Source organism: Astatotilapia calliptera, chromosome 8 (genome assembly GCF_964374335.1).
Source record: "Astatotilapia calliptera chromosome 8, fAstCal68.1, whole genome shotgun sequence".
Taxonomy (NCBI): domain Eukaryota; kingdom Metazoa; phylum Chordata; class Actinopteri; order Cichliformes; family Cichlidae; genus Astatotilapia; species Astatotilapia calliptera.
The window spans coordinates 11,854,282-11,872,367 of NC_137429.1; the positions used below are offsets into that span (position 1 = coordinate 11,854,282).

Consider the following 18,086-nt stretch of genomic DNA (forward strand, 5'->3'; position numbering starts at 1 on the left):
CTCCGTTTTGAGCACATAACATTGCTGAACATAGAGCTGACTGATTGAAGCAACCTCAGATCATAACACTGCCTCCACACGCTCGTAGGGTAGGCATTAGGCATGGGCGCATCACTTTATTTGGCTCTCTTTTTACCCTGATACGCCCATCACTCTGGAACATAGTAAATTTGGACCACACGACTTATTTTTCATTGCTACGAGTCCAACCACTATCGTTCCAGTATGTCTGCGAAGGTTCTCAGTCATCCAGGTCATCGAAGTCTAAGGAGCTTGGAAAAGAAAAGCGTCTGGACTTCTTTAAGTTTCCTTAAAGACGTTTCACCTCTCATCCAAGAGGCTTTTTCAGTTCTAAGAGCAATTGGTGGAGAGTCCCAGATTTTAAGCCCTATGGGAATGCCCCCAAGAGGGTCATGGACCCCCTATTGAGCCTCTACCTAATCACACAAGCCAAGGAACGGGTGTGGGTCATAATCAGCCAAGGTTTCAGGTAAACTCACTGAGCCCACTATCCTTCCAGGTTTTAATAATTAGCATATTGGAGAGTTCTAACCAAATTTTTAGCTTCAGAAGTCTCTTTAGTTGTTTTCTTTGCTTGATGCAGGCCAATAGTTCGACTCTTCTAAAAGGGAAGCCATTGGGTGACAGTGGGTTGTCTTCCAACATGGAATCATGCAGTGATTATCCAATGCAAAGTTCTTATCTCTTTGATTAGTTAAATCCAGGTAGTAACGTTTTTAGCCAGTAAGCATATGTTTCATATATTTACATACACTTACACTTAGATATACTTAAACATGACTGTTGCTAACTGGGAAGCTAGGATGCTGTTTTACAATATTAATGAGCTACTTGTACTATCAGTTGTTGTGGCTTGGAGGTAAAGTATCTGAAGATAAGTAAACTGTGTGGCAGACTAAAGTAATAGTTCCTTTAAATAACTACCATTTCTATAAATAATAATTCTTATTTCGCGTCACATTAAACTTTAGACTGTGATGTGACACATTGTGTTTCATACATCCTAGAGACTCATAGCTATTGTGACCCTTGGTAACCCTTGGTGCTTACAGCTTGCGTCCAATCAAAGTCAGCCTTTAACTCTGACGAAACCAATAAAATCTATACCTATTCCAGAGTTTTCATTTAAACTAATAAATCACAGGTTGCAGTCAGGGATACCTGGGTGTTTTAGCATTTCCTAGCCAAACAATTTAGACTACACCCCATTTTTCAGTTTACTGCCATGGCCTTAGATCTCCATAGCTTTGTTGCTTAACACTTTACTGTAACACTAATTGAAGAGGCTGCTGACTGACAAGTGAAACAGCTTTTTCTTTTCCCTTTCAGTCCCTTACCCAAGTCTTATCCACTCACCGTGATCTCCTTAAGGCGATTCAGAAGTGAGATTCAACTTAAATTCCCCTAAAGTCTCTGTATCAAGACCAATCTGATAAGATTTTTTTTTTAAATAAATTATGTAACCTTGGAAAGTGTTGGAAGCTTGGCTTACAATGCAAGACCCTGCTGCAGAAGCGCCTCTGTAAGAAACTGTCCACAGATAGAGCAGAATGAGACTCGGTATCTGTATGAAAACAGCTGATACCTGTTGGCTGAAATTTCTAAACTGGAGTTTCACAGAATTGGTTGCTGGCTGCATTAGCTGCTAAGTGAAGTGGACATGTTGTTGTGGCGTTATCAGGTTAGCTGCAGGGCTCTGGACAGGCTGCAGGAAGTCTAACATGGGCTGACGGCGGTTTAATGGCTGTGTACATAATCGAATTTCTTTGTTGAGCAAACTATTCAGTTACGATAAGAAGGTTGATTGAAATGTGTGGTCTGAATATAGGCAGAAATTATGTAAACTGTACACGTTAACAAAATTAATACACTGCAGATGTTTGAAGTATCAGTACTTGACTTTTTGGTTATTTTTTATGACTTAACTTGCTTGAGATTTATTTCTAGGGGCACTTGTGCTACTTATTTCTCCCTTTTCCTCAGTATCTCACAGTTACGTGGGCCCGATGACACCTCCTATACCAGGAACTATCACATAGGCTGTTTTCACTTCTTTAGTAGGTGTTCATAACAGAAAACAGTGATTTACTAATGAATTGCCATTTAAAATGAAAAAAAAAAGTATATTAAATGTTTATAGTGACTGTTTTTACAAAAATAAATGCTTTGTTACTTTGATGACAGCCACAGATTTCAATGTGAAGGACAGGGCCAGTTGTAGGGCTGCACGATTTTGCATAAAATGAGAATCACGATTTTTTTGCTTAGAATTGAGATCACGATTCTCTCACGATTTTCCTTTCCAGTATAAATATTTATTGCACTTATTAACTGCACACCAACTTCGTAACAGTTGAGACTGAACATAAAAAACAATAAATAAACATAAAAACAACAAATGTCTCACGTTTTGTTGTTGCTGCAAAATGTTGTACTGCTTGAAATTCCGTCTCCACCGTTGCTCGACACTGCGTGTATAGAGCAGGTAGTGCAACAATAGAAAAATAGTTGCGGGACCGCACTGTGTAGCGTTTGTCTAGGGTGTTGATCATTTTCCTAAATCCCTCGTTTTGCACAGTGTTGATGGGAGCCATATCTTTGGTCAGGTGATAAGTAATAGCCTCCGTAATGTCTTTGTGCCTGCGGGAGTTCGACGTGTATAGGGAAGCGCTGTATGAGGTTCCCGTTATTGATGTTTGGGTGGTTGACCGGGACGGATTTTCTCCTGTCACTTTCTCGTCATCCCTGAAGTGCTCTCCGTTGTTTTTTCCCTGCTAATTTTAGCATCACACGGCACAGCTTCTGTACCACGTGGTATAAGGCTCCGCCCTTGTCATTTGTTGAGCAGGAAGAGTGAGCGCTTGTTTTCATGCAGATTACGTCCCGGATCAAAATGCGGTACAATCGTAGTTGTTTGTTTGTTTGTTTGTTTGTTTGTTTGTTTTTAAATCGTTGTCATTTGGAAATGAGATCGCACATAAGTATGAATCGAGATCGCGATTTTCTAACGATTAATCGTGCAGCCCTAGCCAGTTGTATCATCTCCTGCAAGAATTGCCTGCATACAGCCTGCGTTTAAGCTGAAGACCTCCAATTTATTCTGTTAAAGGATAAGTCAGGGTAACTCACTCTTTTACATTTTCAATCAATCCAAACAAAAGACAAACAACAAAGCCTAAATGATTCTTGATTAATATCCTACCCTCTCTGCGACACTGACTCACGATGACTGAATTCTAAGGATGTAAATCTTTAACGAGCATAATAAAGCGCAAGTTTTTAAAAAGGCCTCAGTAATTGCAGCTGGGGTTTTATCCCCAGGCAACATTACTCAAATTGAATTTACAGAATGGCTGTTTGGGACTATTTCCAATCGTTGATTAATATACATCCGTGCTCCGCTGAGTATTTATGGCAGCAGTGCAGTGGTGATCATAACGGTGGCGGGGTGTGCACCTACTTGTCGTGCGCCTCGTTTTCTGTGTTTCTGGACCACCAGTGAAGCTTGACGTCAGGAAGGTACACAGCATACTTGTTAATGGAATGAGCTCATTGTTAGTTTTGGTCTTTACTCGGGATTTGTGGCCAATTTAAAAAATGTCAGTGGATTTTATCCCCTGAAGAGACATGCCTCATCAGTACGCTGAGCAGGGACTTTGTGGTTTATTTTTAGTCAAATGCTTGAGTCATAAGGTGTGATTTGAAAACTCTTATTAAAAAAAAAGGCCCTTAATGAGGTAGTCATTTGTTGATTTGAGAAGTGTGCAGCTCTAAGCTGATACATGTAGAGTATTAATGATTGGCTTTAACCATTTAATTACTTATTTTTATCCACATACCTCAAACCTAGAGACTCTGCTGCTCATAACAATACATTTTTTGTTCTCTTTTTCTCTTTTTAAGATTATTATGTGAATCTTAAATAATAGCAGACAGTTTCCACTTAATTAGTTTTTTAACTGTAATGTAAAAATGTCGTGCCCATTTGCCCACAAGAACAATGAATAGTTAACTCTCCCCAACTCCCGTACATGCGCGGCATCAGCAAATTGTATTTGATGAGAACAGCTGAAGGGAACGGGCCTCAGAGAGTGCGATGTGTGACACCATTAAGGTGGAAGAGGAGTAGGATGTCATGAGGTAAAGAGTCTGAGCTGTGTTGGCCTCAGGGCTGTGGGGTGTTTCATCAGGGAGCATGGCTAACCTCTGCATCCTGTCTCGATTTCCTGCTCTGTGAATCATGCCAGTCCCAGCAGACAAACAGACAGATGGACAGGCAGGCAGAAAGACAGGCAGGCAGGCAGGCAGCCCACTCAGTGAAGCAGAAACACCAGGAGCTCAGTGGCTGCCATGGATACACTCCTGGAGTCTCTTTACTGCTGTCTGTGTATGTTTACTGTATGCATGTGTGCTTAGCTTTGTTCTGAAGGCCTCGCACCTTGTCCCTAGATTAGAAATGATGTATTTTACTTTTTGTAACCAAATTCTGTTAATAAATTTCAGGGCTCTGTAGGTGGTAAGAGTTAATGTTAACGTAATATCTAATGTTATCCTATTAATAATCAGTGTATATTGTAAAAACTTGCCATCACAACACACGATGCATTGGTGTGGTTTGGTTTCCATAGAGGCTTCTTCCTGTTAAAAATTAGTTTTTCCTTCCTACTGTTGCCAAGTGCTTGCTCCTGTGAGGTCATCTGATTGTTGGGGTTTTCTCTGTGCTTTTGTATTATTTATTTATTTATTTACAGATTTTACAGTTAATCTAATTAATGGCAGCAGCTAGAAATTGTATATCAAAGTTGGATGTAGCCTCCTGGTATTTTAAAGCCCAGCAGGATGTGACCCCTCTAGTTGCAAAAAGTTTGATTTTACAAGTGTAAGAAAAATAACTTCTCAGCTGATTTACTGGCTCTGTAAATCTAATCACTGGATTCTTTCTTCTCAACTCAAACAGCATAAGTTAATATGCAAATTATTGTCACAATTATTGTAAAATACACAGCAGGGTATGCTTAAATGTGTGGCTACCTTATGAGCACGCAGTGTCCTTGGTTTTCCATTGACATATATGTGTTTTCTTTTCCTGATTGACACCCAAAAGAGTCCAAAGCTACACTTGTTATAGGTCAGAGCATTGACCTACAGGGCTCAAGGGCTCAATTACTGTATTGCAGCAATTGATAACCAATACTGGGGTTTGTTTTTGTCTTTTTATTTCTTCAGGAGGTCCATCGGATCACCACAGGCGATGGTATTAAACGCACAGACAAGGATGATGCCGCAGCCAGCGAGGTGGGCTGGATGACCTCGGTCAAAGATTGGGCCGGAGTCATGATATCTGCTCAGACGCTGACAGGAAGAGTCCTGGTAAGCTCATTCTCAGCCATCATCCTTTGTTCAGTTTTTGATTGACATCTTCAGCTACTTAGGCTTACACGTAGCAGGCCGCTGGTTAAGATGTCGGTGAGATGAAGCGTGACAGCCCATCATAATCATTCCCAGACTTACTGATGACAGCAATTCACTTGGTTGAGCTCCCTTGTAGTATTTTTGTCTTGTGAAAAACATTTGTTATTATAGGACAAGCCAGAGGAACCTGCGTCAGAGCAGGCACAAACTGGGCATGTGTGAATATTCCTTGCTTTTATTTTTGCTTGTCAAACCCATAAACGCATCATTGGGTGTATCTCCTGGTAGGTTTTCTCTCAGACAGTGAGGCTTACACATCCAAACAAAGCCTGGGCAACAAAGCAGAGAGATTTAAGGCATGTATTAAGGTCATACACCCCATAATAACCTCGGACAGCAGAGAGAAACAGATGCCAAAGAAAGGAAGGAGGGAGGGACATGTGCAGTTTTACAATAGCTTTTGGTCATGCAATGGTGCCTGGTGTGTCTGCTCACAGGGTTAGATGGAGAACACATCCCTTAAACACCTGTTATCATCTTGTGTACTGAACTATGTTGCCACACGATATCCAATCAGGGAAATTTTTGCTGTGGTGTTTTTTATAGGTTTATTCTTATTATTTCTCAACACTGTATAATGATTTGGCTGTAAATGTTCAGCATTTAAAGTACTGCGACTGTGGAGTGATGAAACGAGATGATATGAGTGGGAGCACTGTGCCAGAGCTTGACGCAGTGCTTCGGGCTTGATCCCACTTTCAACTACCTCCTTAAATGCGATGCAGCATCTCCAGTTGGCTCGACGTGTGGAGGTTGTTAATCTTGAACGCCGGGCGAGCTGTACACTAAACTGTTATGTGGAATATTAATGATCCGCCTAGTTCATATTTGTGGGCTAAAACTAAACTGCTGATCATGTTGGAAGGCTAAGAAGATGGAATACATCTTTATTTGGACACTTATCTGAAGTTGTTCACTTATTCACAAATATTTCAGTTGATTCAGAACACTTTGTCAAGTCTTTTTGTTTTAAAGTGTGCTTCAAATGTGTCGTGCTTACAAGAAAATGTTCCTTTAAATCTAAATAAAAATATAGACCCTGGATTTGAGTTGATGTACACGCCCATCAAGTGGCAACATCTGGAAAAAGATGCCAAATCAGAAGAACCCAAGAAAAACTACTTAGAATTGAGACTTGAGGCTGGGGCCACAAGCAAGTCATTCCTATAGACTCCCATGTTTAAATATACGGCTACAGCCTTGAAATTACCTCCCTCCCTTTTACAAATCACCTGTTTATAATTGTTTAAGACATAAATGTCTGCAATATTAGTGGTGTCAAAATGGGACTTCACGAACAAGTGGATGATGTCACGGTGGCTTTATCCCTCTTTTACATACAGTCTGTGTGAGTGTGTGACAGCTGATAAAATCACGTTTTTTTGCTCCCGGCTGGAGCAACAAGGGGCACATTTTGTTCATCTTCCGTCAAACATTATGAAACTCAAATTGTCCCCAGAGTGGACTGAGTGCAGAGACTAGTGGTGGTGTATGTTGACAGCAGCATTTTGCTAACAACATCTCCCCGTTCTCTGTTTCCTTGTTTTTCACTTTAAAACACCAACGCTTCCCTCTGCTTGCTTCTTTGTGTGTGTGTGTGCGCGTGTGTGCGCGCGTGTGTGTGCGCGTGTGTGTGTGTGTGCGTGCACAGCTCAAGTGCTCTGTCTCAATGATGGCTTGACACAACTGTTTAGCAAGTGCTCGTCTGTAACCATGGCAACTGCAGCTTACCTAAACAGGGCAGATGTGTGTTTTCTATTTCAGCCTTTTCAGGGAGCGCATTAAAGCTTATTTCCAGGCCATCTGAGAGCAATTTTACTGGGGAGTAAGAGCAAGGAATAGCTTAAATAAAAGTGAGTGCTTCTGTGTATTTATTTGTCGTACATTTACATATGCTATCTTGCATAGATGGAGCGCTTTAGGTTGAAGTTGTAAAATGTTGCTTTTTTTTGTTTCTTTCTTTGTTTTTTGTTTACATGTATCTTGAGCTGCTATTTCCAGCTGTTTTCTATTTGCAGTCTTGTTTAATAAAAGCCAGCAAAGAGTAAATCCGCCAATTTTAAACTTGAACCTCTCCAAAAAAAAAATAAATAAATAAATAAAATCAATTAGTGGTTCTGCATATGAATCCAAATGAACAATCCAGTTTGCTGTTCCTAATTAAACCTGACTACATTATTAAGTGTAAATGTGGCTGAAGTTGAAGTGGATAAATTGAGACAGTTGAGGCATGGATTATGCAAAAAAGAAGGCTCAGCTGCAGGATGCCTGCAGTGTTTTGCAATTTTAATTTAACTTTCTGAATCTCAGTTTAGCAGATTGATACCCGCTGCATGAAGATTCAGTTGCTCGTGCCGTATAGCTCTCCAAAGCCTTTTTACAAAATGTACAGAAGAAGAACTAAAAGACAAATAAGCAATCCAAAAAATTAAAAACATGGACATGAAAATACACAAACATGCGGACCACAAGTTAAAAGTTAAAAGACCAAAAAAATTGATCGCTGAATTATATTTGATAAGCCCAAGGCCAAAAAAATAAACACATAAATCATACATTTCAGTTGAGGGCTTCTGTTCAATTAGCTCTACAGTACAAACACAGAGTATGTCAGAGCACAAAGGTTACAAAGCTGGTTAATGTTTAAAGTACATGACAAGACATTTGGTTTTCTGAGTGACTGAGTTTGATGGTTGTGGCTTTTTTCCCTCACTATCTATAATCGGGCATTTCAACTAAGGGGCCTTGACATCTGTAGCATGACACATTTTAGGTAAATGTAACAGATTACACAGAGGAGACGAGATCACTGTAGACTTAGCTGAATGTTTACCTCTGACTGTGACTGTTGAGTGACAGACAGGTGCAAGCTGCCCTGCGGAAGCTGAGGAAGCCCAGTGTTCATTTGCCCAACTGGCCTCAGCAGATTGTAAAAGATCAAACCTTGCCATTAGGGCTGTTTGATTAGCAGAGAGGACACTTCCTGGTGACCTTTAAGTCTGTAAAGTTTTTTCTGCAGGAGATCTAGTCTCTGATCTTTAAGCGCTTTAAGGTGAACTCTCTTGTTTAGTTTTCAAAATTCAGGTCAGCAAACATGTATGTAAAGCCGTGGGTTTCTTCTAGATTGGATCCCATCTGTCAGTTTATTTTTATTGGATTTTCCCTCACCATATCCATTTTTGCATCACACAAGACCACCCTCCCTATTCATGATAAATGTCATCACGTTGCTGCTTGCAAACGTCAAAACAAACGCCCCTCGGGGCCTGAACAGTTGGCTGCAGTTTATACTTATACCAAAGAAAACCCCAAAAAGGATAAAGAAGCAGGTTATGGATGTATTTCTTATTTGTATTTCCCTTGAGACTACAATTTTCAAGAAAGTTCAGATAGAAAGTATGCACCACAGCCAGGCCCAAGTTTGTGTATTCTGAAGGAAAATCTGATTTCTCTTAAATGACAGGACCCTGCTGAGTGACATTTAGCCCATGTGTGTTTGCCTCTAGAAGTCCACAGGGGGGGCTTGGATGTCACAAAGCTATTATTCTGGCCAGAGAAAGGTTTTCTATTATTGGACGCCCAAAAATGACCTCTGGTGCTTTTAAGTTTTCAATCTTTGCGCTTTAACCCCAGTCACAGGTTGAACAGAGTCGAAGGCATTTAAGTTAGACTTGAATGAATTCTCTGACTATAAAGTACTGCAGGTAAACACCAGCTGTTTTTGTTTATTTATAACTCCTTTTTTTGGAAAAGTTTCTTACATACAGTAGCTACAAGTCTCTGTTTGGCATGCCATATGTTGTTACAGTCCAATAAGCTGAGCTGCCGAGACATACCAACATTTGGCATGTGAGTACTACTGTACTTCTTGCACATTTAAAAAAAAACCCAAAACACACACACAGACAAACCACACTCGACTCGTGCATTTTAAAACTCTTTATACAGTCATTATTGGAAGTCCTCTTTGAGTTTAGCATATTTTTCGTTTTCGTGAGCATGCCTGTGCTCTGTTGACAAAGGGTGGAACTTGGTGAGCTAAGAGGTGAGGGGGAGAGACCGATGGGGGTAGTAGCTATACTCAAGTGTGCTGGCATAGACTGCGCAGTATGTAAAAGATTTCCATGGCTAAAAAGGGAAGCCAGTGTGAAAACTTCTTTCTGTCACCCAGCAGGGGGCAACCCCTTCGCAAAACACATCTGGTTAAAAGACTTTTCTAATGATATAATGGGCTCAGTCACTAGTTTCAGGTTTTATTCAATACAACATATTCATTTTGTAAATTACTGCTCCTATTAGTGTCAGTTACTGTCCACATTACTAATAAACCGAAGTATGGCTTTTGGTATGATTGGCAAGTAGCTAGCATATGTATGCGCAGTATCACTGGGTTCCTCAGTCAGCTCCACCCCTCTCGGATACCTAAGTTGTGGCTGGCAAGCGGAAGTGTATGATGGCCAATTTTTCCCCATCTTAAACCTCTACAAGTTAAGCCGTGAGCAAAAGGTGCTAGCTTCAGCTAGGTCACTTCTAATTTTAACATCACCAGCTGTCAGACAAAAAGTTCTCACAATTTGGAGTCGTCTAGGTTTTCTGGGGTCAGCGTGTGTGTAGAGGAAGTCATATTGGGTGACAGGGTGAAAGAGTTATTTTCTGGCTCGACCGCTAGATTTGATATCGCAACCACAAGGGGAGAAAGCAGCACTGAACGAAATTACAGGTGGGCCAGAAGGGCATTTTCATCAGGCGGACACTTACCTCCTCCTCCTCTGAGAGGGTCGTGAGCTGCAGCAATTGAGCCGCTACATGGAAAAGCTTTTTGTCTGATGGGAGTGAAAAAGGGGAAAGAGAGAGAGAGAGAAAGACTAAACACTTTCGTGTGGACTTGCTCTTTTCTCTCATTGCCGATTATGGTGCCGCTTCAGCAGAAATATTCAGAGTGCCTTTCAGAAGTCATGGGCGCGCTTATCCTTTACATGACTGAGAATTCATTGTTAGCGCTGATTTATTGTTACACATTTTCCACGGCTCAGCACGAAAGGAGTCAGCATTCACTCTTCGTGCCCTTTTCTTGACATTCCCAGTTGACTCTCGGCTTTAGGTTAGGATGTTGGTATCGTTGTATGTAACAGATATTCTTTCAACACGCCCATGGCCTTGTAGCAAAGACAGGACGCTGTTTGCCACCTGTGGACTCTGGTGCCAACGGGATCATGTGTGACTTTCACCGCACCCAGTACAACAGAGTGAACAACATGGCAGCGTCACTCGGCTCTCTGCCCGTCTCTAAGCCTGCCGCTATTTTCGGGTGACAGCAGCTGCCAGGCCTGTTTTGTCAGGCCCCTACAGAAGGAAACAATGCCATGTGAGACTGAAGTTATTTTGTTTCATTCCTAGTTAAAACCAAGAACATCTTGGTAAGTCATTATTGTATATAAATGAAGTCAAACTAACACGCCACACTTTGCACTAGCACCATCTTGATTCGAGTAAAATCTTCTTCTTTTTTTTTTAAAGAATTTCCTAGAAATTATGGACTAAACTCTTGCACACACAAACATAATTGGGTACACCTTGCTAGTCCTCGGTTGGACCTTTTATCGCCTTCAGAACTGCTTCTATTATTTGTGGCATACATTCAACAAGCTGCTGGAAACATTCCTCAGAGATCTTGGTCCATATTGACATGATAGCATCACACAGATGCTGCAGATTTGTTGGCTGCACATCCATGATGTGACTCTCCTGTTCCACCACATCCCAAAGATGCTGTGTTTGATTGAGATCTGGCAACTGTGGAGGTCATTTGGTATATAAAGTTGTTCTCAAGAATACAGTTTGATATTATTTGATGTTTGTAATATGGTACATTATCCTGCTTTAAGTAGACATAAGAAGATGGATCATGTGGTCATAAAGGGTCAACAACATGGTCAACAACAATACTGTGGTAGACTTTGCCTAAGGATCTCAAAGTGTGCTAATGATCCCCTACGCCATTACACCACAACAGCTTGCCTGAACCTTTGATACAAGGCAGGATGGATCCATGCTTTCATGTTCGCACCAGATTCTGATTCGAATGGACCAGCAGAATTCAACACTCATCAGACTGGGCCATGTTTTTCCAGTCTTCTGTTATGCCGGTTGGGTTACCCTCTGCAAATTGTATCCTTAGTTTCCTGTTTCTAGCTCTCAGGTGTATTCTGCTGCTGTAGTCTATCTCATGTTTTGCATTCAGAGATGCTCTTCCACATAGGTTGGTTTGATTTACTGTTGCTTTCCTATCAGGTCGAAGCAGTCTTACAATTTTCCTCTGACCTCTGACATCAATAAGTCATGTTTACAACGACTCACTGCTCACTTGATATTTTCTGTTATTCTTTTGTTGTTTCCTTCTGGCCATTCTCTGCTCGGAAATAGTCAGACCAACCAGTCTGAAACCAACAATCATGCCACTTTCAAAGTCCTGTAAATCACCTTTTTTCTATGTTCTCATTATCGTTTTGAACATCAGCAGGTCATCTTGACCATGTCTACATACTTAAATGCATTAAATTACTTTCATGTGTTCTCACATAGCAGAAATCAAACCCTGTCATTGCTGATATTTTTGGATTGCTTCAGATTAAAACAAACACAAAAAAGCAGTGAATCTCCTGTGTTCTGTATTCAAACACTGACTATGGAATATTAGCTACATTTATGCAGGTTACGAATTTGCTCTGGGTGGTGTTTTGAGTGTCTGTGTAGATAATAATGTCATTAATATTTGCCTTCAGTGCAGCACACAGACAGATCTGAGTGGTCCTTAGACATGCTTAGTTGAGGTCATCTTGACCTGTGGCCATCTGTGCTTGCAGAGTCTACAGATTGAGAGTTGCTTGATCCTTAACCCTCTGCGATCGTGAGGCCAAATTCTTGCAGCAATCACACCATTAGTTTTGGGCACCAGCAAGTATCAGGTGTGATAATTACCATTCCTCCAGGGGGTGGGGGTGGCGCAAGCGTTTCTAATTTGGAACCTGTCTATGTTTGGGCACCACATTTTCAGCAGGCTCTCATTAGGCACAAACAATCAGTCAAGTATAATGAGTTTAGTGAAGTGGCGTGGTATTTAAAATATTCGAGAAGGGTTTTATGATAACATTCTTCCCCCCAATCCCTAGAATCCATTCAGCGAGCGGTTTCATGATGAGAAATTCTCAATTTGGCCAGCAGATTCCATTAAAAGTCATTAGCTACACAATGACTAAGCAGCTGCTTGTTGAGCTCACTACGTCTCCATCACTAATCACAGTCCTCTCTTTCCTGTCTCTGGAAAGCCAGGTGTAAAAGAGGCATGAAACTCTTGATTGATACTTCAAGTAGTTTTTCCCTCGGCGAGTTCAGTTTAATTTACTACCGTGGCCACTTAAAGAAAATGAGTTACCTACTGATCATACAACATGTTGGAACTTTAAATGTTCACTTTAAGATCAGCTCCTTCAACCTTTAAAACACAGGACTGCTGCAGTTATTGTATGTCCAGCCTTTCGGCTGCAGCACAGGCCATGATTTACATTTTAACACGTGAGAGGAATTTTCTCAGTGAGGACCCCTCCTCTCTGAAGTGCTGCCTGAGAGTTGAGTCATCACTTGTGCTCAGCAGCAAGATTTTTTTCTCTTACACCCACAGCAGCAAAGACTATTTGGTTATTCTTTTTTTTTTTTTTTTTCTCGTTGTCATTTTCTCACAATTTTAAAGCAACAAACTAATATTTCAGCTGAGACAGACAGCAAGAAGCTGGGAGGGGGGGAGATACATCCATCCACGCCTACCCTAAGCTCTTTACGCCTCACTGTGAGAGTGGTTGGGCTGCTTCCAAGATGGCTTAAATCATGGCTAAGCCACTGTGGGATTTGGGGTTCCACGCTGCATGTTTTGATTGTGGGCATTTAATATCTGAATAATGGTGCAAAAATCTCTTATTCATTACAGGACAGAACATGCCGTTTCTGTCTAACAGGAGCAGATCAATTTGTTGTCACATCAGAGAATCATGAAATGCAAAATAAGTGCAAATAGATGAGCAGGATGGCAGAGGGAGATGTTCCCGAGTGGCTTGACCCAAAATGCTCAAGGATGGAAGCATTGTTTTCAAAGCTCAGAAAGGACATTGTCAGTGCGCTCAGATCAGATGCACTCCCTATATACAGGGACCAGTGTCAGGCAAACAGAGGATCAGGTTTCACGCCGCTGGTAGTTACAGGGCAATGTATACAACACGAAACACAAACCGAGCACTTGTGTGTAGCTGCCAAGGGTTTAGGAGAAGATCCAGTTTCTATGTGCTTTAACCTCCATGATTATTTTAACATCTGTGCAATACAGCAGTGGGCAGAAGCCAAAAAACTGAGCTACTGCCTTATAGCTTCAAGGATGCTATGACCTATATTCTTTCATCTCTGCTGGGAAACGCATGCCACTTCTAAAACTACTACTTTTGCTGTTTTACTGTAGTCTTGCCAACATCACCAATCCTGCAAACATAATACAGATTGTCTGTTTACAGATTTAGAAACAAAGTGCTTCATGAGATGGAATAAAAGTGAAATTGTGTTGAGGAAACAGCAAACAATATATTTAATTAATTAAAATTAAAATGTGATGATTAAACTAAAAAGTAAAAAAATAAATGCAATAGTAGGAGATGAGGAATAATCAGTAACCCCCAGGGCTGGAAGATTTGGCCCAAAACTGAACTTCCCCCAAAAGCTTCTTGAGATAAACTCCAGTCAGTCTCCCAGAGGCTGCTTGTTAAACTGTCCAATTTTAGAGTAAAGATGTTTTTTTGAGAATGAATTAAAAAATGTACTAATTTACCAACAACTGTGCAGTGGATGGATTTTTATATAATTCACTCATTTAATTGTATTTCGGGCTAAATATACATATTAGTTAAATTATTACTACAGCCTGAATGATACACTACTTTTAAGCCCGATACTGATATCGGGTGTTTTTAAAAATCCGATATTCTGGAGTCCGTTCTTCGTACCTCGCTTACTACATCCAAGATCAAATCATCGCGCCAACTTTGAGCTCGCTATTCCGGTTCTCCGAACACACCTGTTGTTGACAATTAGTATAGCTGGATGAAGTAATGTGAGATCACTGGGTGGCTTAACAGGGGCTACGCATCGATAGTAGAAACATTGATCGGCAACCCTTTGATTGGTCGACGAAAATGTCGAAGGAGCGCGCTCGGTATTTTTCGGCAGCAGAGCAAGAACTCTTGATTGAGGGATTTCAGGAGTTTCAGAGTTTAATTAAAACGCAAGGGAACACTGCAAAGGCTGCAAAAGCAAGGAGAGAGGGCTGGCAGAAAGTTGCTGACAAATTAAACTCGTAAGTAATTTAATAATAATAATAATAATAATAATAATAATAATAATAATAATAATAATAATAATAATAATAATAATGGATTGGATTTATATAGCGCTTTTCAAGGCACCCAAAGCGCTTTACAATGCCACTATTCATTCACTCTCACATTCACACACTGGTGGAGGCAGCTACGGTTGTAGCCACAGCTGCCCTGGGACAGACTGACAGAAGCCAGGCTGCCATATCGCACCATCGGCCCCTCTGGCCAACACCAGTAGGCAGTAGGGTAAATTTATTATATTATATTACATTATATCCTCTTTCACATTAGAGCCACGACAGGACCCACTAGAACATGGGAACAAGTAAAAGTGAAATATAAGAATATTCTACAGAATGGTAATATTTATCACTTATATTGCTTTTAGTCTCTTGAAAAGAGACCCTGAAATAATCTGTTTGTTTGTTTATAACAGCAACCAAGAAAAGGGCAGAGGAAAAAAAGACAGGTGGTGGTCCTGCACCCCCTCGTCAACAAGTTGGTTAAGTAAATAATATCCTCACGGGAATATCGATATCTCTCTATGAGCACACTGTCTCGCTGAGCTAAAGGATCCTGTCTGTCCCGCAATATACGCTGAATTCTGAGGACTCTCCTTATCAATCTTGCATCTTCCGCAATGGGTGGCTCGCGTATACGGACAGGACATGGCTGCGACAGACTTCCCAAATCCACCTTCGCTTTTATAGCTGTGGTCTCTCATCTTGATTACACGAAGTAATTTACTATTACTACTCTAAAATATGAATTACATCTGTAATAATCACATACATGTAATAGAATGTTAATAGTACATTTCCCTTTTTTTAGGAAATGACCTGTATGTATCTGTATGAAATCAATGAAAGGATCAGGTACTGCATTATCTTTAGTTACATTGATAATATTTATTTATGGAAAAACAGTGGAAAAATATCGCTGTTGCTTTCGTATAAATGAAGCGGACATACCTGAGTGGCCACGATCTAATCCTGTTTACATAAAGTAAACCTGCTCCCGAGCAGGTTTACGCTTACGGATCTGTTGCTATGACAGCAAGTCCCGGATGAGCTTCGGAGAACCGAACGATCCAAGATCACGCGAAATCGTCAACAATCAAATCCAGCTAACTTACTTAGCGAGGTACGAAGAACGGACCCCTGGTCTATCAGTCGATATTTTTGTTTCACGTGAAACATAAACGGAGTACTCTAACATTTGTTATGTGTAGTGATTTATTTACTCAGATGTGGTCTGCCTGACTCTGGTCAGATCAGCTGGTTGATCTTCAAAGCACATTTGTTGATGTCAGTGAAGTTGCAGAAGGTCCTCTGGTGGACAAACAATACCACCTCAACGCGTGTTTATCCGCTATTAATTTTCATCAGTCATCATAAATGCATATATATAAGCATAAGCAAATAGCTGATGTCGGCTCACACATAATAAATATGAGCTTGCTAACATTATGTGATAACTTTACGTTCATTTCTTGCTCCAAAAAACACAAACATGACAACGCCCATAATTCTAACTTTAAAATGACAGTGCAGAAACTAATGTCACAGTCTCCATGTTTAGATACAGTCTGTGGTGTATATATTTTAATCATTAAAAAAATAACACGCCACCTATTTATAATAAAATTACTTATTAAATGTAATAATGGCTCTTCTCCCTCTTTTCCTTCAATAACTGCTAAACGTTGCTTCTGTTTTTTTAATTAATGATTGATTAGTTTAGAACATTTTACAAGTTCTCTTAAATAACTGTAACTCTGTTACTGTTTCTGTTCGAGGCAAAATTCAATTTTTTTCAGAAAGACAAGAAGACAAGCTTTACTATGATATTCAAAGTATAATATCCAATGTGAAGAGATTCAGAAGGTGCAAGCAAAACTGGGAAACACTAAGTTATAGCAAATGTAAAAATCTTTCTCTGTGTTACAAGAAAAACATTCACATTCAAAGCATTTAAAAATATTTTCTACTAGTTATTTATAGTAGGTCCTAGATGATTATTACAATGTTAAATTCCAGAAGAAAATCAGGATCACATTTTGTTTATTGAACTTTATAGAAATCAGATGAGCTGCAACATTTTCTATTTCTGAGACAGATTTGAACGCAAATGTGCACCTCTGAAAAAAAATTGCAGACTCTTTAGTAAATATTCTCTCTTAGAAAAATGTTACTTGAATCCTGACTGAAGGATGATTTTCGAGAGAAATAAAGCACTTAAATGCTTGGGAAAGTAACTTGGGTTGTGGCCTTCAAGTATCTTTTGTAACCTTTCATGTTGTTGGTGATTTTTTTTTTTTTCCAGTGGGAGGCTGGAAAAATGTTTTATCAACACAGCTATTTCAACAATATTTGGTGCCATGAATTTTTCATTCAAAGAGAAAATGGTTACTTATCACAAAGTTCGCACAGTGTATGAAGAGTTTAAAGGTGATCTAAAAGATAGATTTAAAAAGATCAATTTATCCACTCATTTTAAGTGCAACACTATTTAGGCCTCCCCAGGAGAACTCTGTGATTCCCTGCTTTCATGGATTACTGCACATCTCTATACTTGCGCTGCTGCTGCTGGACATCTACATTTAGTTTTTAAAACAACCAACACATTTCACAGCACAGCAGGCATGTTCTTGACCCATTACACCTGACTGAGGAGCCTTAAAATTTCTATTTCTTAATACACTCTGATAATACACTCACAAACCATCCATATATCCATTTTCTGCTGCTTATCTGGGCATGGGTCACAGAGGGAGCAGTCTAAGTACTCCTAACTCCTCTCACCCCAGAGACCTCCAGCTTATTCGGGGAGGGGGAGCGGGGGGGGGGACACTGAGACATTCCTAAACCAGCCGAGAGATATAATCTCTCCACCGGTCTACTGCTGGACCTACTCCTGGTAGGACATGCCCAGAATACCTAACCTAGGATGTGTCCAGGAGGCATCCTAGTCAGATGGCCAAACTACCTGTCTCCTTTTGACGTGGAGGAGCAGCAGTTTTACTCCCAGTCCCTCTCGAATAACCGAGCCCCTCACCCTGTCTCTAAGGGAGAGCCCAGCTGCTCTTCGAAGGAGCAGCTCTTTTTGCTACTTGTGTCCATAGCCTCACTCTTTTAGTCGGTACCCAAAGCTCGTGACCATATTTGGTTAGAGTAGGAA

At 40.4% G+C, this 18,086-nt stretch overlaps 1 protein-coding gene across 8 annotated transcripts in view; it reads left to right on the forward strand.

The window, feature by feature from the left end:
- Positions 1-18,086, forward strand: part of LOC113028334 (calcium-activated potassium channel subunit alpha-1a) — a 97,593-nt gene that overhangs the window by 10,028 nt on the left and 69,479 nt on the right. For all 8 annotated transcript variants that reach the window (XM_080305052.1, XM_080305053.1, XM_026178528.2 and 5 more), the window contains one exon: positions 5,248-5,391. In XM_080305052.1, coding sequence (XP_080161178.1) covers positions 5,248-5,391 — 144 coding nt within the window. The remainder of the gene's footprint in view (positions 1-5,247; positions 5,392-18,086) is intronic.